Source organism: Caretta caretta, chromosome 13, assembly GCF_965140235.1.
Source record: "Caretta caretta isolate rCarCar2 chromosome 13, rCarCar1.hap1, whole genome shotgun sequence".
Taxonomy (NCBI): domain Eukaryota; kingdom Metazoa; phylum Chordata; order Testudines; family Cheloniidae; genus Caretta; species Caretta caretta.
The window spans coordinates 24,366,708-24,384,175 of record NC_134218.1 but is presented as its reverse complement, the minus strand read 5'-3'; the positions used below and the strand labels follow the sequence as shown (position 1 = coordinate 24,384,175).

At 42.8% G+C, this 17,468-nt stretch overlaps 1 protein-coding gene across 9 annotated transcripts in view; it reads right to left on the bottom strand.

Moving 5' to 3' along the window:
* The window catches only part of PTPRT (protein tyrosine phosphatase receptor type T), a 740,387-nt gene that overhangs the window by 53,342 nt on the left and 669,577 nt on the right, over positions 1-17,468 (bottom strand). For 6 of the 9 annotated variants that reach the window (XM_048819787.2, XM_075118812.1, XM_075118813.1 and 3 more), the window contains 2 exons: positions 11,525-11,602; positions 11,275-11,310 (listed from right to left, as the gene is read on the bottom strand). The exons of 1 other annotated variant lie outside the window; for it this stretch is intronic. In XM_048819787.2, coding sequence (XP_048675744.1) covers positions 11,275-11,310; positions 11,525-11,602 — 114 coding nt within the window. The remainder of the gene's footprint in view (positions 1-11,274; positions 11,311-11,524; positions 11,603-17,468) is intronic. 2 more of the 9 variants (XM_075118814.1, XM_048819785.2) reach the window with 1 other exon arrangement.

Genomic DNA, 17,468 nt, shown 5'->3' with positions numbered 1-17,468 from the left:
TGAACAGAGGGAATTTCAAGGCTTATTAATTCTCCTAGTTGGCTTTGTTTCCTCAATGCAGCTTTCCTTACCTATTCCCTATTAACCTCCCATAATGGAGAGGAGACTATTTTTATGTCAGGCCATTTCCAACAGACATACTATGCTTAATTTTTCATTATGAGGTTTAATACAAACCCAATTTCACAACTGGCTTCTCTGAGGAACCAACAAGTAATGCTACATTTTTATCAGCCCCAATTAGAAAACATTATGATGTCCCTCTTTGAGAGGCAGTCTTAAAACTAATGTGCAGTTCTATTAATAATTTTTACCCACTTCTCTTTTAAATCACCTCCTCCACACTGGGCCACCAATGTGCTGAAATCTTAAACTAGAGGTTTCTGTGATGTGGACAACTACATTACAAGGTTTTTATGTGTTTGTCCCAACTGAAATGCATTTCCTAAGGGCTTGTCTAGCTGGAGAGTTAGTGGGCAACAAGTAGGGCTGTAAATCTACAGCATACCAGAGCACCATGCACTAACTAGCCATGGGGATCCTGCTACTGGACACAGAAAGTTCCCTAGTGCACTTCAATATACTCCTAGCATCAGGCAATGATGAGCTTTCCATGCTCACTCAGAACAAGCTGTGGGAACTAACTGAGGTAACGACGGACTAACTTGGATTTTCTGTGCCTGCAGTACTTTGAGTGGATTCCATGTCCACCACTGGGAGGAGAAGCCGACCTGGTTATTTGTGTGAACTCAGAATGGTCCATGGCTACATCCACAGACATTTTGTTTTGTACCAAGGGGGAAAAAAAAGAACTTGAATCTTCTTCACGTACATGAATTGCTGTGTATGAGGTGAGCCGAATGTTCAGATGTTCTGCTAATAATGCCTTATGAAACATATTGTTCCCACTCTGTCTCATCACCCCTTGAATCTGAGCCTAAGCACAGTTAATGAAGCACTCAAGCAAGGCACTACACCATCTCTCAAGATGCGCTGTTTGCAGCAATTTTATGAACAATTCAATATGCCCTGGAATGGAGGAGAGGTAGCAGCAAACTCTCATCTCTAACGAGGGCAATCAACGAAAAGGGTCTTTGAAGCGCACTATAGACAGGCTTTCCTTTTCCTGCAGGTTGCAGAAATAAAACGTATTGCACTGGGAGTAACATAGTATAACTTCCCTATGTGAGCTGGAGTATCAGTGAGTTCCAGCTCCATGTGGTTCAAACCAAAGTTATTGCAACAGGATATTATGTGATGAAAATCCCTCTACCAATGAAACACAAGATAAAAGTATCTTCCAGTGTCTGATGAGTAATCCCAAAGGCAGGAAATAATTGCCTGATTGCTACTAAAACACTTACTGTAGCATACTTTTGTTGCTATATAACTAAACAAATAAAATACATAAATAATTGTCATCCTCATGACAACTGGTAAATTCTTTGGCAAATGTCACGTACGTTATAGGAAGCACCTGAAAAATTAGCTCCCCAGTCCTACAAGCTGCTCACCATGAGCAAATCCCTGGACAAGTATTCCAGTAGGGCTACAGGCAGAAGCCCTGTCCACCCAGAACAGTTTATACCATAGAAACCTCAGATTCCTCTTTTTTTTAATGTTATCTTGGTTCACAAACTTAGTTTTGTTACTGTGAGATAACACACACAGGAAGAACATACACACTGATGGTGTCTGCAGACAAGAAAACCTAACCAAGCTTCAAATGACTCCAGCCCTACTGCACTGATGTGTGTCCTGAATACACAGAGAAGTTTGTTTAGAATCTTTTCCTTTAATATCCACCAGCTCTTTCTGCTTCTGAAATGACAGGCTACATAAATGTAATCATCTCTGTTTATATTTTTTCTCTTAATGTTGGCAAGTGTGTAACACGATAAGACTTCCTTTGCACAAAATAAATTATATTTTGAGTGGTGTTTGTGATGGATTTAATTACACACATATCCAATCTCTGTCTACTAGAGTTAGGGTTGTCAATTACTTGACATCTCTTAAGGACGGGTGTGACATGGCTAATATCTCTCTCCATTATGCTAGTGATACAGTGGCACTTAGTAAAATTAGCTCACTTTTTTATGTGCATAGGGTTTATTATATGAAAAATACCCAACTCAAAGGTGATATGCTATATGCATGGTGCTATGACAAACATAAGTAAAAATTATCATTTGACTGATGATATTGATTTAGCCAAACTGGGCACGTTAATTAGAGACAAGCCAACTGGAAGCATGGTTTGATTTCCTAGCCATGTTAGAGGCAGTGTGGAGAGTGCATCCTTCATTCTTCTTTCTTTTGTGAGAAAGACAATAAGCAGCAGCTCATGTGTTAGCCATGCTGGCTCATGACGGGTAAAAAACAAGGCTGGAGAAAATCAATTCCCCTTAGTCTTAAAAACACCACTGCCACATTCTGGCAAACATTTAATACTGCATATACTAACCTTGACAGAAGTTTGTGTGTATTTCCTTTCCCAGCTTCACTAACAAATGGGATACATGCTTAAATAAGGAGGGAGAATGTACTGCTACAGTGGACTTGGACCTGGGACTCTTCAGTTCACGCCCCAGCTCTGCCACTGATTAACTGCATGGCCCTGACCAAGTCAGTCTTTCTGTGCCTCATGTGTAAAACGAGGCTAAACACACCTAGCTTAGGGTGTTAAGCAGTTTAATTAATTAGTTCAGCTAGTTAGTAGATTGCACTGAGAACCTCAGAATACCATACACACCTGCATCTCCCCATGCCCAACTGTCTGATATTTCCAAGGACAACTTTGCCCCCGCCTTGAAATGCCTCATCAGCCATGGAAGACTGAAGCAGGAAATCTTCTGCATTGACTGCATGCGGCCATCGAGTCAGTCAGTCTCCCAGGAATGTCATTAGAGAGATTCATCAAACAACAACCTTCATCTGCCTAATTCAGGTTATTTCACAGCTGCTTATTCCATGGCAAGTGACATTGAGCAAATTGGGCAGCTGCAGAGGCAGCACCCACCATTGCCTTGGGGCTGGCATGCCCTGGGAGGCCACAAAGAGTATGTGAGCCACCAATTTTTAAACCTCTAACTGCTTCATATTAAGAAGTCAATGACGATGCAGCTCACTAATGAAACAATATCATAATCTTCACCTTTAAAATGCTCAGAGATATACTGTAGATAAACCCAGGGCAGATGCACTGCATGTGTGTAATTGCACAGCACCAACTAAAAAATGGATAAATCTAAGGCAAATTTCTCTAGGTGTGTAAATACAGGACAGATTGTGTGTGGTTTCTGCATAAGTGCACAGAAGAAAGGAAGGGTGCAAGGAACCTTCCACTGTCTTGTTCCTCCTGTGCAGGGCTGAGACAGAGTTAAAGTTCCTGTGTTCCCCTGAGGGCTGCGCTTGCTTCGGGCTAGCGCCCTCTTGGGTGGGTGCAGTGTGGACAAGAGTGGGGGGAATTGGAGCCATGGCCAATGTTCATTCTACATAGTAGGAATGGCAGCTAGCTAGGTGCAACGGGAACAACATGCTGCACCCTTTGAAGAGTCCCCTCCACTTCCATCCACTGCGGAAGGCTGGAAGATAGCAGCAATGCATAATGCCTCTCAAAATAGTCCCTGAAGCAATACAGTTCTAAACCAGCCTTGATCAGGGCTGCACCTTCATGGTCCAAGCTGGGCCACAACGAAACTGCCAGGACGCAGACCTCTCCCACCTCTCTTGCTTTCAACTAAGTATTAATTTTCCCAGCACAGACACTTGCAAGCATAGTGTCTGAATCCAGGGATGTTTCATACCAGAAAGTTAAGCAGCTAAAGAAATGCATTACAAAAGTATTAATCAAGCAAAGGGTGGGATGGAAGCCAAAAAAAAAAAAAAAAAGCATCCCCTGTGTCTTTCTATCAACAGATCATGTCACAGCTGAGTCTGGTGAGTCATCTAGTATTACAAACACTGCACTTTTATTAGCAGAAGGCATAACAGATGGGAACAAATATGCCAAGCTGCAGGTAGCACCGTGTGATGGATATTGGTTTCTGGGGTGGCTGATGCTGTTTCTCCCATATTTTTACATAAACCAGTTTTACCATCAAACTATTTTGCAGATGCAGCTTTGTCCAGTGTCTGGAGAATAGGATTGGGAAGTCAGGAAAATACGATTACTTATCCTACAATAAGTGTAGTTCTTTGAGATGGTGTCATCAGTGTGGATCTCACTCCAGGTAGGCATGCATCACTGTTGTTGTTCATTTTTTTTTTTTTTTGAGTAACAGTGTCCATTCGGGCCACACATGTGTCCTGTCCTCTTTTAGCTCCCAGACAAGGGCATGAAGGGTAGGACAGGCATGACTCTCCTTCAGTTCCCTTGAAACTCAAAGCCCAAACAGTGGGGATGGAGGGCAGGTTGTGGGATCCTCACTGACTATAACTTCCCAAAGAACCAAAGTTACTGTAGGATAAGTAACCATACTTTGAGTATGGATCCCACTCTAGGTGACTGCCAAACAGTATCGTCCCCAGAAGGTGGGAGTGAGGAGATTCAGCTATATCAGTCAAATGGAGATTGAAGTACTGCTCTTCCAAACTTGGCATCCATGTCAAGTGCACAGAGATTCACAAAGCTCAGTGGATTGCTCCATGTGGCTGCCTTACCAATCTTAGAGATGGGTATAAATCCGAAGCAGTCCAAAGACATTTCCTGAAGCCTATTAGAGCGTGCCTTAATATTTGGAGGTTTGCCAGCCAATTTATAGCAGGCGGAAATGAATTGTGTAACCCACTGAGATTCTCTGGGATGAGAAAGATTGGCCTTTTGATGTCAGAAATGGCCATGAAGAGGTAGGGAGAAAATCTGAAAGGTTTGGTCCTGTTGATGTAATAAACCAGGGCCCTGGACAACATTCATAGTACAAAGTTTTGTTTCTTTTGGTAACATATGGGCCTTCAGAAAGAAGACTACTAAGGTGACAGACTGGTTCAGGTGGAATTCTGAGACCACTTTAGGGATGAATTTAGCGTGTGGTTTCATCACCACTTTGTCCCTGTGGAAGGATGTATCTGATGATCCAACCATGCGAGCTTGTAGTTTTCTTGACTCTTCATGATGGCTATGGGAAAGACCATCTTGATGGTGAGATTATAACACAAGCATTCCACCAACGCTTTCAATGAAGGCTCCTTAAGCAACAGGAGAACGACATTAAGGTCCCATATGGGAGTAGGGTCTCTGGCTGAAGGGGAAGTACGCAGAAAGCCCTTGAATAATCTTGATACTGCGAGGTGTAAAAAGGCCGTATGTGACCACATTGGAGCATGGCATGCAGATATTACTGCCAGATGGACCTTAAGGCTAACCCCCCTGCTTCAGGAGCAGCATGTTATCCAGTATCTTTGGTATTGCGATCTCAACTGGGTTCACAATATTTTTTATTTCCCATATGGATTTTTTTTTCCACTTCAAGGAGTAAGTCTTCCTGGTGGAGGGTTTCCAATCCTATTGAACGATCTAATAGACTTGTAGGGATCAATCTCTGTTGGGCTTGTGCATAGTAAATATCCGGGCTGTTAGATGCAACAACTGAGGGTCCTGGTGCAATATTTGACCCTGGTTTTGTGAGAGCATGCCTGGACAGGTGGGAAGGTATATCAAGAACAGGCGGGATACCTGTAGGAGATCCAACAGCCAAAATTGCCTCTGCTATTAAGAGGCTATCGTACTGACTATAGCTTTGTCCTGTCTAATGTTGGATATGATCATGGGGCTCAGGGGGATTGCTTAGAAGGCACAGAGTAGTCCTCAAGACCAACAAAGCACAAAGGTGTCCAGAAGGGAGGTGGGATTCACACCTTCCCTGGAACAGAAGTCCTTGCACTGGCATTGTCCAATCTGGAGAACAGATCTACGGTGGGAGTTCCCCTCCAGCAGAATATCAGTTCTAGAATGGATTTCCACAGTGACCACTTGTGGCTGGTTATCGCATTCCTGCTTAGGAAGTCTATCGGGTAATTGCTGGCCTCTGGTAGGTGCAGAGTTATTGGAATGACTCCATGCTGATGGCGCCATTCCCAGAAATTGATTGCCTCCAGGCAGAGAGATGATTGAGTGCCTCCCTGCTTGCCTACACAGTGTTTTGCTGATGCGTTGACCATCAGGATCTGCATTGTGGCATTTTAAAAGATGGGTAGGAATGCCATGCAAGCCAGTTTGATGGCTCTCAGTACTGAGATTTTCATATGCAATTATAGATTGTCCTGAGATCACAAACCTTGCATTTGGAAGCGGCTCCACCCTGCCCCTGATGTGTCTGTGACCAGTGTCATAGTTGGGGAAGAGATTGAGACCCCTTTCATTACATTCAGTGGGAAGCCATCATTCTAATGTTATAACAAACAATGCCCGGTGGTATGGCATGAGGCGGCTTCCCAAGGTCATGCTCTGTGGAAAGGTTTCTATACAGCTTTCCACTATCCCATCAAATTTGCTGACAGGTCATCCCAGAAGGTGGAGGAGGCTTGATGCCCTTTATTTTACCCAGGGCATTTCCTGGCCATGTACCTCCATTTGTCCATGGTACCCTGTGGTGTGTGGTCTCTGATGACACAATGTCTGAGGATGGTATGCCCTTTGATAGGGTGGAGGAATGTAGATCCCCAGAAAGCACTGGGATGCTTTGGAATATTTCCATGCATGTAGGGCCCTACCAGTGCATTCATTTAACTGCTCTGACCCCTCAAAGGGCAAGTTTTTAATCCTGGCTCCTACCTTATGAGGGATACCTGAAGCTTGGCACCATGACACTCTACAAATGGCTACTACAGTGGTCACAGACTTGGTCTCAGTGTCAGAGGCCTCCATCACTTCCTGTAGATGGCTCTGAGCTGGTCTTCTTTTATATTGTGTTTCAGCTTCTCTGTTTTTGTGAAGGTGTTTGGCCAAGAAGGGTGTCACCCTATCCCATGTCAAAAAGTCATATTTGGCCAGCAATGACTGACAGCTGGCCACTCTCAATTGGAGCAAGGCTGATGAGTAGGCCTTTCTTCCAGATGGATTGTAGCATTTGGGATCTTTGTCCTTCAGCATGTTTTTGGTAGATCTTGACTTCTGCTGAGCAGCTGAGACCACCAGGGTGTCAGGGTTGGGGTGGAAGTCAAAGTAATCACAACTGGGGGGGTTCCTGGTACCAGTTTCTGGCACATTTAGCTATTGCTGGAATAGCATCTGGCGTTTCTCAAGAGGTTCTTGCTGGGTCTAGGATGACTCATTTATAAGGAGGGCAATTCTGGCACGACCAGCAGCCAACAAAATGTCAAATACTTTATGAGGCTTCTCAGAGATGATCAAAATCTCTGTCTCCAACGTGTCCGTGATCTGCACCAGAAACTTCTGAAAAGCCTTGAAATTGTCCAGTGCCACTATCATTACCGAGGCTATTGCTTCATCCTGCAGTGATGATAATGAGAGGTGTTTAGGCAGTGAGCGGAGTCATTCAGTGTCCGGATCTTGTTCCTCTGTGGCCTCTGACAACTACAGAAACCTCAGGAGAGGGGAACCCCTACTCCTCTTTTGTGAAGGCAGGGATTATCTCTGAGAGAGTGAGCCCTATCACTAGGGGCATGGTGGCATTCTGTATGCATATGTAGGGCTGGTGGGTTGCTGGCCGAACCAGAGCCAAACTTGGTGCGCTGGCTGTTGAGGTTTGTAGAGATCCCCTGGTCTCTCAGTGGCACAACTCGTAGACCTCAGTGGCAATAGTTTTCTCCTTCAGGATGGAAAAAGGTGTGTCCTGGGGATGGGTATAAGGAATACACCTCTTCCATAGGTGGTGTGGTCTGGTAAGGTGCTATCAGTGCCAAGGACTGTGTTGTTTCTAATGCATATGTCAGTGCCAAGAGATGATGCTGGCATTGATGCTGTCACCGGTGAAGTCTTCTGTGGTGCAGTCTGCTCCCTTCTGCTCATCTTTGATGCGGTGAGACTTATTTGGCTTGTCTCCCAGAGTCTTTCTTTACGAGAGGAGACCAAGTTCCTTTTCGAGCCCCTCCCCCACTCCTCTGGGTAGCCCTTTTCAGTCTACTGCATCCAACATGTGAGATGTCAAATTGGGGGGTGATGATGACTTCTGTGCTTCTTTCTCTACAGATGTCTTCGGAGTCACCTGCCTGCTAGATAGAATGCTGCAACGTGTGGGCTTGATTGTTAGACGTGTCTTTGAGCTCAAATCTCCTGGCTCCAATGCCATTTGCACACACTGCTTCAGAAGATGTAGGTACAGCCTCGCATCCCTCAAGTTGCAGGTTCTTGCAGACAAGAAGAGGCAGATCGAACAACTGCTTGGAATGTGAGATTCTCCCAAGACGAATAGGCATCTGCTGTGCCTCTCTTTCAGTGCAGTTAGCTCATCACAGGATGGCGAAGGCTTAAAGTCTGTAGGGTTTGAGTGTACCATTCTAACAACCTGTACAGGGGGAGCTATAAGGGCGGTTTGCAAGCAGTTTTTAGTTTGACAAACATTAGAACAGACCTGGGTAGGAAGAATAAATGAATGAAGATAGTTCAGAGGTATCTCAGAGGAGTGGAATAAGCTTTTGGGAAATTTAGCCAAAGTAATCATACAACAAACTGGATACTCACTAGCTTCCTTCTTGCTGCCATGGGCAGTAAAAGGGAACTGTGAGAGGGTCATGGTCACCCCACCCTTTGTGCCCTCATAGAGGAGCATGAGGAAGCACTGGGTGCATGCATAGACCTGACACTGCTATTCAAAAATATCTGGTCTCATGTGGCTGGGGCACATACACACTGACACATACTTGAAGAACTACTCCTGAGTTGTGATTCTGGTTTTGTCCGCAACTCACCAGGCAGCCTTGAGCAAGTTGCTAAAGGCCTTCTTTTCAGAGGGGTTAAGTACCTGTGGCTCTTAATTTTAGATGGAACTGTGGGTCCACAGCATCTCTGAAAATCATGGCTTTAACCTTTGTGCCTCAGTTTCCCATCTGTAAAATGGAAATGGTAATCCATATCCACCATGTCGGTGGGCTGTAAACATTAGCTAGTTAAAGTGGGTTGAAGATGTAAAATACAAGAACAATTTGATTCTTAATAATTATTACTGCTTTTCTCTAAACGTTGGGATTTTTAAAGCCTTTTTTTTCCACTGTAGGAAGCTTGGATCAAGAAGTGTGCAGTTTGCACAGCGATTTAGCTGTCCTAACAAGACCACTGTGCTCACTACCCAGAATACAGGTGTGAAAAAAGCTCCAGCAAAATAGGGGCCTCTGTTTTGACAGATACTAAGTGCAGAGCTGAGGGTGGACAGCACCTGCCCAATATACCGCAGTAATTGCATTGTGTAGGGACCACGTCTGTGATATGAATCTACATTTAGATTTCTCTTAGACAACATTTTGTCTTTGGGAAACTATGAAATACAACCCAACTGGAAAATGGACACATTCTCCCCCTGAAAAAAGAACCCTCTCTTCCCAAAGTCAGTATTGCAACAGATAGCATGATAAATTTACGTTCTGCGACAGTCTCTTCCAGCCTCACTCTGTTCCTTTGCTGTTACTTTGTAATACAGTGCACTCATGTACTTGCATGTAGTTTTTTCCTGGTCTAATTACTGGGCTGCTACCTGCTCAGGGTAATGTTTAAGGCAGCTGAAGTAGATTACTGTGTCTGGAAGGGAAAAGTTACTGCAGATAATCCAAAATGACAGGTCTGATAAATACCACTGGGTAGATTCTGATCTTCCCCATATCTGTTTTCTGATTCATAGCAGGGGAATTGCCTTTTTTCAAATTCCACAGACGGTAAGCACAGGCGTCCTCAAGGGAGATCCAAAACTGGTAAGCTATTATTACTCTTGTATTCAAGGGTACACCTGTAATATGTTTCTGAATAGCTCTTTCTCCTTTCGCCAGCTTAAAAGTTTCTTCTGCCCATTCTGCTGTCTCTTTGTTAATTTGATGGAGCAGCATATTCTTTTTAAAACTCTAAAGAATAAAAGTTTCACAGTTGGATACCTGAAGCTAGACTACTTAGATTGGTATTTAGGTACCCAAATAAAAGTGGCTTGATTTTCACAGGCGCTGAGCACTGATGATTTCTATTAAAGTCAAAGGGAGTCATGGCACACTCAACTACTCTGACATTTACAAGGTCACTTTCATTCGGGTGCTGAAACAGGGATTTGAAGGGTAATATCTAACATCCAATTTTGAAAAAGTTGGCCTAGAGAGTCTCCTTTCATAAAATAAAGTTACCATTATGCATTTTCCCTTGGCTTTAACTCAGTGCAAACTCTCTTAACTCAGGCAAAATTCTCCTCTGTGATCTGCACTTTCTACTGCATATTCAGTACTCACTCTGTACCAAATTCCCATTGACATTAATCTCTGTCTTCTTCAGGTTTATGTATAGCACCTAGCACCATGGTATCCAAGTGCTGATCAATGGGAGTTTTGTGCATGACAGATAGAGTAGGGCTATGTACTACAAGTGGAGACATTTTTTTCTTTGCTTTTACAGTTCTCAATGTACTCAGTATGAAAGTCTCCCTTTCCCAAGCTCAGCCTCTGATTTCTGCATGGAACTTGTTGCTCTCATAACTGATTGCATCCAAAGAAGCAGGCTCCAACCAATTCTGAATATGCAAACACACATTTACGCACATGAGCTGGGGATCTCAGATCTGATCTTCACATACAAAGCATGTGTGTGTCAGCTTTGTAGGCACAATCACTTACATGAGTTAAAATGGTTTCCAAAATTGGAGAATGGGTGGAAATTTGGCCCATCACGTCACACAGTACACATGAAAGAGGAACCTGACACCCCTCAGGTTCTCAAATTTTGCCTTATTTTCCTTTTAATAAGGAAGATAGTGTAATTTTTTTTCCTGATCTATTTTGTCCACTTTCCAAGATTTCACTAATTTTTATTTTTGTGTGCATTTTGAATGGAACTGAAATACATAATTATTTTGGCCTACTTTTTATTTAAGAATCCACAACACGTTATTCCAGCATAACAGCAAACAGCAGCTCTAAGGGGAAGTCACATTTCTGATTTCGTTGTAGGACTACACTTAACCTTAGAGCTGCTTCAGTTTCCTCAATAACAAAGTGGTGGTCAATCCAAAGGAAGGTTGTAATATTGAAGCTTAAACCATTTGACTGTGTCCCTTAGAGTCACTTTCAGATGCAATAAATGTTTTCCCTCCACTGGAATACAGTGCACTATACCTGTCTTCTTACCTAGCAGTGCAGCCGATGGAACAGTGTCTGATGATACTTTGAGATGGAATTCCGGTCACCCACACGACACGGATCAATGGAAATCAACAGAAGATCAACGAGGAAAACAAATTTAAAAAAATGAAAACAAGGTTAGCCGTATCCAACATTCAGAAGGCTCAGTCTATATGTCATATCAGGAAATATAAAACAAAACAAAACAAAACAAAGAAAACTAAAAAAAAAAAAAAAAAAAATCTGGCAGTAGTACCTGAGTAGTAGGAATTCAACAAAGATTTGCTCTGAAGGGTTTTGCTTTGGACAGAAAATGAACAAGGAGAGGATGATGCTAGGTAGGAAAGACACAAGGAAAAGACTTTAGAAACATATATATTTAGAGAGAGAGAACAGGGAGAAAGTTCCTCAAAGAACATGGCAATATTGAATACACAGGGCTTATCAAAATTAAATAAATTGTCTATCTGAGCATGCATATTAACTTTATTTCACTACTATACTACTATAGGCCCCAAACATTGAAGTACTGCTATTGTAACATAATATTTGGGAACACTGTAGAGTACTATTCTATTTTTTGAATAGGAGTTGTATTTGTTGTTACACAAGAACTAAATTTGTGTTTTTGTCTCAAAGAGATGGATTCCTAAAAACAACTCCCAGAAATACAAGCCACTCAAAGCTGAGTGGACTACCAGTAGTAAAATAAGCCTGCTCACTAAATGTGATATATACATTCACTTATCAACTAAGACAGGAAGACACAATTTGAAGGCAATCTTTCTGTAGAAGAATGGAGGGATGGGTAGTTTTTACATGAGACATTTTGGAAGGAGATGAACTCTCTCCAGGAGTAGAACAGGACAGGAAAGCTAGGGGCTGCTGGTTTAGCATCAGATCCCTAAAGTGGCACCTCAGATTGGTGACAAAAGAGGCAGCTATCCTAAGTGTGCATCTTACAGAGTATGTGCTTTTGGGACTAATAAGCCCAGCAAGCATGGTAACTGTATCACACATGCCTGCTGTAGATTTAATAGCACACAAATGGTGTTAGCTGCAGCTGGAGGATGGGCTCCTTGGATACGACAAGGGGCGCCTATCTTCTCCCACTCAAGGGACGAGTTTCTCTGGGCAAGAATCAACAAATCATTTCCTGGCTAATCAAAACTGATCAAGGAAAGGGGCAGGGATCAGCATTCATGTGGGGCACTCACTTTTTAGATAGTCAATTTATGGTGCTGGCTTATAAATGGGTCATCTTTAATGTGAATATTTATGGCAACAAATCATTTCTAAGGGCATTTTTTTGTAATCCTTTGTCATTTATTCCTATAGTGACAAATAATGACCTCATTTTCGCTGTGAAGGGAAACAAACAAATACAAAATCTCAGTACATCAAAAAGATGCCAATAGATTAAACAGAAATAACTATTCCATAATACAATAAAAGTAGATATAATTCAATATGCATCAAAGTAAATTTCAGATGCAATTTCTACATCTCTAGAGTAAACATTACTGACAAATTTATGAACACTGATCAAAATTTTTCCATGGGGTGAATATAAGTATTCACTAGTCTAGAGAATTTCAAGTGGAATTTCATGAAGTCTGCAGAATTGCCTACTAAACAGATTACATCACCCGTGAAAGCACCTGCAGTTCTCTCAGCATAACACTTTTCTGTTGCTGTGTTGTTCATCAACATCTGCAGCTTATAACATACCAGCTGACATAATGGGGAGTAAGTGAACTGTCTCACAGATTGGTCTCCTGAAGTTCTTCACCAGCCGCCTTTAGGATATAATGCATGCCTCTTTTTTGGGACTCCTTCCCTGCTGTCTGGCTGTTGTATTTTGCTACCCCTATTCATCCTCATGTGTTGTGTTAACTGGGAAGCATTCACTTCTACAGAAGGGAAACTGAGGTGTAGAAAGGTTATGTGATTTTCTTAAGACCACACAGCAAGTCAGTAGCAAACTGGGGCGTAGAATGCAAGTTTTCTAAGATCCAGGAGCCTACATGAAATCACTGGATCACACTGCCTTTGCATTAGTTCAGCATAAGGTACTTAGATACCTACAGATAGAAGCCGTATAAATATTTTAAGTAAATTTAACAAATACTTTTACTCATTTATGTTCAGTGAAACAGGGTTTTACAGGCACAACTGATATGTACGTATTGCATGAAGCTCATCCAGATGAATTTCAACCCAATGCAGAGGGTCAGCACAAAGCATATGCACCACCTACATCCTGTTTAAGCCCTCTAACGTGGTGCATGTACCTTGTACTGGGTCATTAGACAGGGGTCAGTTTCACATCCACTTTAGAGATCTTTGTTAATCTTGTCCCAAAATATGACATGAATTTTGCAGAGAATGTTTAGGAATAATTCAAAGGCAGCTGATATTGTGGCTTACTCAAACTTGCCAGCACCCCTTCATTCTGGATATTCTTCTCTGTTTACTTGATGGTTTTGATGACACAGAGCTTTATTTATTTATTTTAAATAATTTCCATTATCCTATAAGTCATTGTGTTATGTGCAGCAGGATGCACCCAACCGGAAGTAGAAGTTGCACATGGGCACAAATAAGAATTAGATCTACTTCAAGTGCCAGTAAGTCTCAAGTCCCCTTGGGTGTGCTTCCTTATAAGTGCACAAAGGAAAAACATAAGTGAGGTGTGAGCAGAGAATAAGCATGTCTGACTAGACATGGGATGAAAGACAACCCTTTACATCCTCTGAGGCACTTACCTATACGCTCCTTTCACGGCCTTGCTCTTGCTATTAGACAGGATAATTTTATGACCGCACCAGAGCTCATTAACGCAAGACAGGGTTCCACTGTGCTTCCCATCCTGCTCTTTGCTTCTCACTTTGTACTTCTACATGCTCCTTGTGGGTGATGTATAGGTTTCAAAACCTGGATATTCAACTGAATGCCACTTTGCTCCCTAAATTAGATGCTTGAATAGTTAAACAAACCTTAAACTGTTAGCCTTTACACAAATACCTCATTTTTTAGTCATCTAATCCTTCTATGTCTAGGCCCAGCTGGTTGCCCTGGTAATGCAGCACTCACCTCTGGACCAGCCCTGCATTATCTATGCTACTGTGACATTCCTTCATTGTGGTGTCAGAAAAGTGGTGCCTTTGTGAAGGACATATTATTAGTGTCTCATTGTTCAGATGATGTGCTGCCTGCCCTGTCACGTTGATGGGACTGCCAGACTATATGAGATACCCCCTCAGTATAACCCAGCGTGCACCTTCTTGGACACTTCACAGATGCTAGGGGATAATTTTAGCTCCCACCATGTCTGTTCTTCCTTGTCACTTCTTTTCAGCAGGACTCCTGCACTGAGCTGATACCTTGTGCTGTGTCTCACAGAGGGAAATGGCACTTTCAAGATGATCTTTCATACTAAGGAGCAGTCTCAAAATAAACAGATTCAATCAGTTACTTTCCCTGGGATTAGCATAAAACTTTCCTTTACACATTTGGACAATAAATAGAAGATGAATGGCCTGAATCAACTCTGTATTATTCCAATATAAACCTGGAACAGGTGGAATAATACTACAGTCAGCCCAGCCTGTTGTGTTTTTTCTTTCAACAAAGGTTTATTAATGCTCTCCTATGGGGCTGAGTAAACAGGTCAATTCTCTAAGCCCTTACCTAGTTAAACATCCCATTAATTTCAACAGGGGTTACACCCGCATAAGGGCTGTATGGTTAAACAACAACAATAAAAGGAGTAAGCAATCTAATAATAGCCCATCTTCTGCTGCTCTTTCAGCAGATCCTGCACTGTCTCTTCCAGCCCACCAGAGACAGCCCTTACTGAAACATAAATATTCTTGATAACAAGGGTACATAAAACATCCCTGTCCAAGGCAAAATTCAGCCCTGTCCAGACGGCTAGCACCTGTCCTGTGGAGCTGACCTGTCTCCTCGCTTGGGGACCATGTGCTACTAACCAGTGCATAGGGCTTATGTTGGCCTCTTGCACAGGGCTAAGTTTCACCCCAAGAAGATATAAACTTAAGGAAATCCACTTTCTCGCTCATGTATGAAGCTGATACTTTAAAGGTAGAACCCACTTTCCTATGTATCATCTGGGAGCTTTAAAAACACTTGTATCTAGAGCACTGAGACTTGGTGTTGGGAGATGTGCATTTCTACAGAATGATGGAAGATGAGCCCAAGAAATGAAGTTACGCCAAATGTACCTTTGCTGAGGAGCACGGCTATGTTCGGCTGAATCAGGTGGCACCCCCTCAAATACAAACTTGCATTCAAAAAGCAAGTCGCTGCTTTGCTGCTGTGTGAAATGCCAGGGTTGCTAAGGAAAATGCATCAGGATACGTTGTGACAATCCACTGTGACGTCTATGTAATGGCAAAAGAGTGTGGCGGCACGGATGCTGGAGTGGAGGCGCAGCTGGCTAAGTTACAGAGTTGGATCAGTTTAATATTGGACACGTCCAGTGGGTTGCTATCCTGCTGTTGGGTAGGGATGGATTTAATCTAATAAGACTTTTTTTTCTCTATGATCATCAAAAGAATATTAAGGACCAGGTTTAAACTGACAAAAGCAAAAGCAAAGTTCAGGTGGACACTTGGGGCTAAAGGTAGGAGGAGAAAAGAGCAGAAACGCTCGCCCAGCTGTCTCCACCATTCCCCAAATCTACAAAACCCCACATTTGCAGGCACAGATGGGACAATTGCAAACCTAACTACCCATTTACATGCTCCATTAGTGGAACTGTGCATAGAAATGTTCTTCCTCCCAAGGCAAAAGGTGAAGGAACATATTGGTGGGTGAACCAAGGGAGTGCTATTTAAAGTGGGAGGGCCACATGGGAAAGGGTCCTGCCCCCCAAGGCTCTGATATGGGGGGTGCCAGCTCTTGCCCTCGGGGTTGGTTGGGTGCTGTCTCCATGGGTTGGGAGGCCCCATCCCCGAGAAGGGGTCAGGTGTTGCCTCACAGGGGGTTGGATAGCAAGCCCGCCCTGTACTCCCCCTGCAGCAGCTCCTGTTCTGTGGAGCTGGCCTGTCTTCTCTCTCTGACCTGTCAGCTGTTGCTTCAGTGTGCAGGTGAGGCCCTTCCCCAACAATGCCTTGCCCTGTCCCACCCCTTCCTGTTGCTGCCAGATCACCTGCCTCCATCTGGGCTGTGGCAGGCCAAAAAATGTTGGGCCAGGGCCCTGGGGGGCCCCCTGGCTTCACAGTCTATGGGGTGGAAGCTTTTGTGTCCTCTTCGGCAAATCAAGTCCCCTACCTTTCATTTTGAACATACACTGTTGTGCAGGGCTGACCCAAACAAGCTGGGTGGCTACCTACCATAGAGTATTAGTAGCCGCTCCTTTTTGTGTTAGGCAAAAGAGGGGGAAAATGTCTTTGGGGGCATGAGAGAGTGGGTACAAAAGACTGAAGCTCTCAAATTTCAGACATGCAATGTTTTGAAACCTATTAGTTATTGGAAAGGTGGCAACGTAATCCTATTTGTGCTGCTTCAAAATAGCATGATTTAGTACAGGCCTCTACAGGTGTCTTTAAGTATTAACTTCTACTACGCCAATTTTTGAAAGGAGGATTTTTTTTCTCATCCATGTTATCTGAGCCAGAACCATAAATTACCTATTTTAGCATGGGTACTCAACTACACAGGACACAAATTACGTCTGTATCAACCAGCCAGGATGCCTCAGCATCCTGAACTTGGCGAAAAAGAGTGTTGAGAGATTATGAACCCTTACTGATAATTATTTCTGATGGTTCTGAAAAAATCCAGCTCAATATTTACATGGAACTGTGCCAAAGAATAGGTATTGGCTAAACTTGCAATGATGTCAGACAAGTCGAGGACTCAGTGATTGTAAGTGATAAAAATCTTTAAGAACGCTCTTTGCAAAATTAATCACAGTGCATTCTCTATAGCCACTTCTACAGATGAATGATTCTGCAGTTTTAATTGTTTTTTTCAAAATACCCAAAAGTGATGAGACCATATTACAGACTCAATTCTTACCATATTTCATTTACTGGCCAGAAATAGGTTTTAAGATTCACAACTGAGGGGAAAGCACTAAAAACTGGTAAATTTCCAATATTTGTATACTATCCATTAGGGTTGTCAAGCAATTAAAAAATTAATCATGATTAATCACACTATTTAAAAAA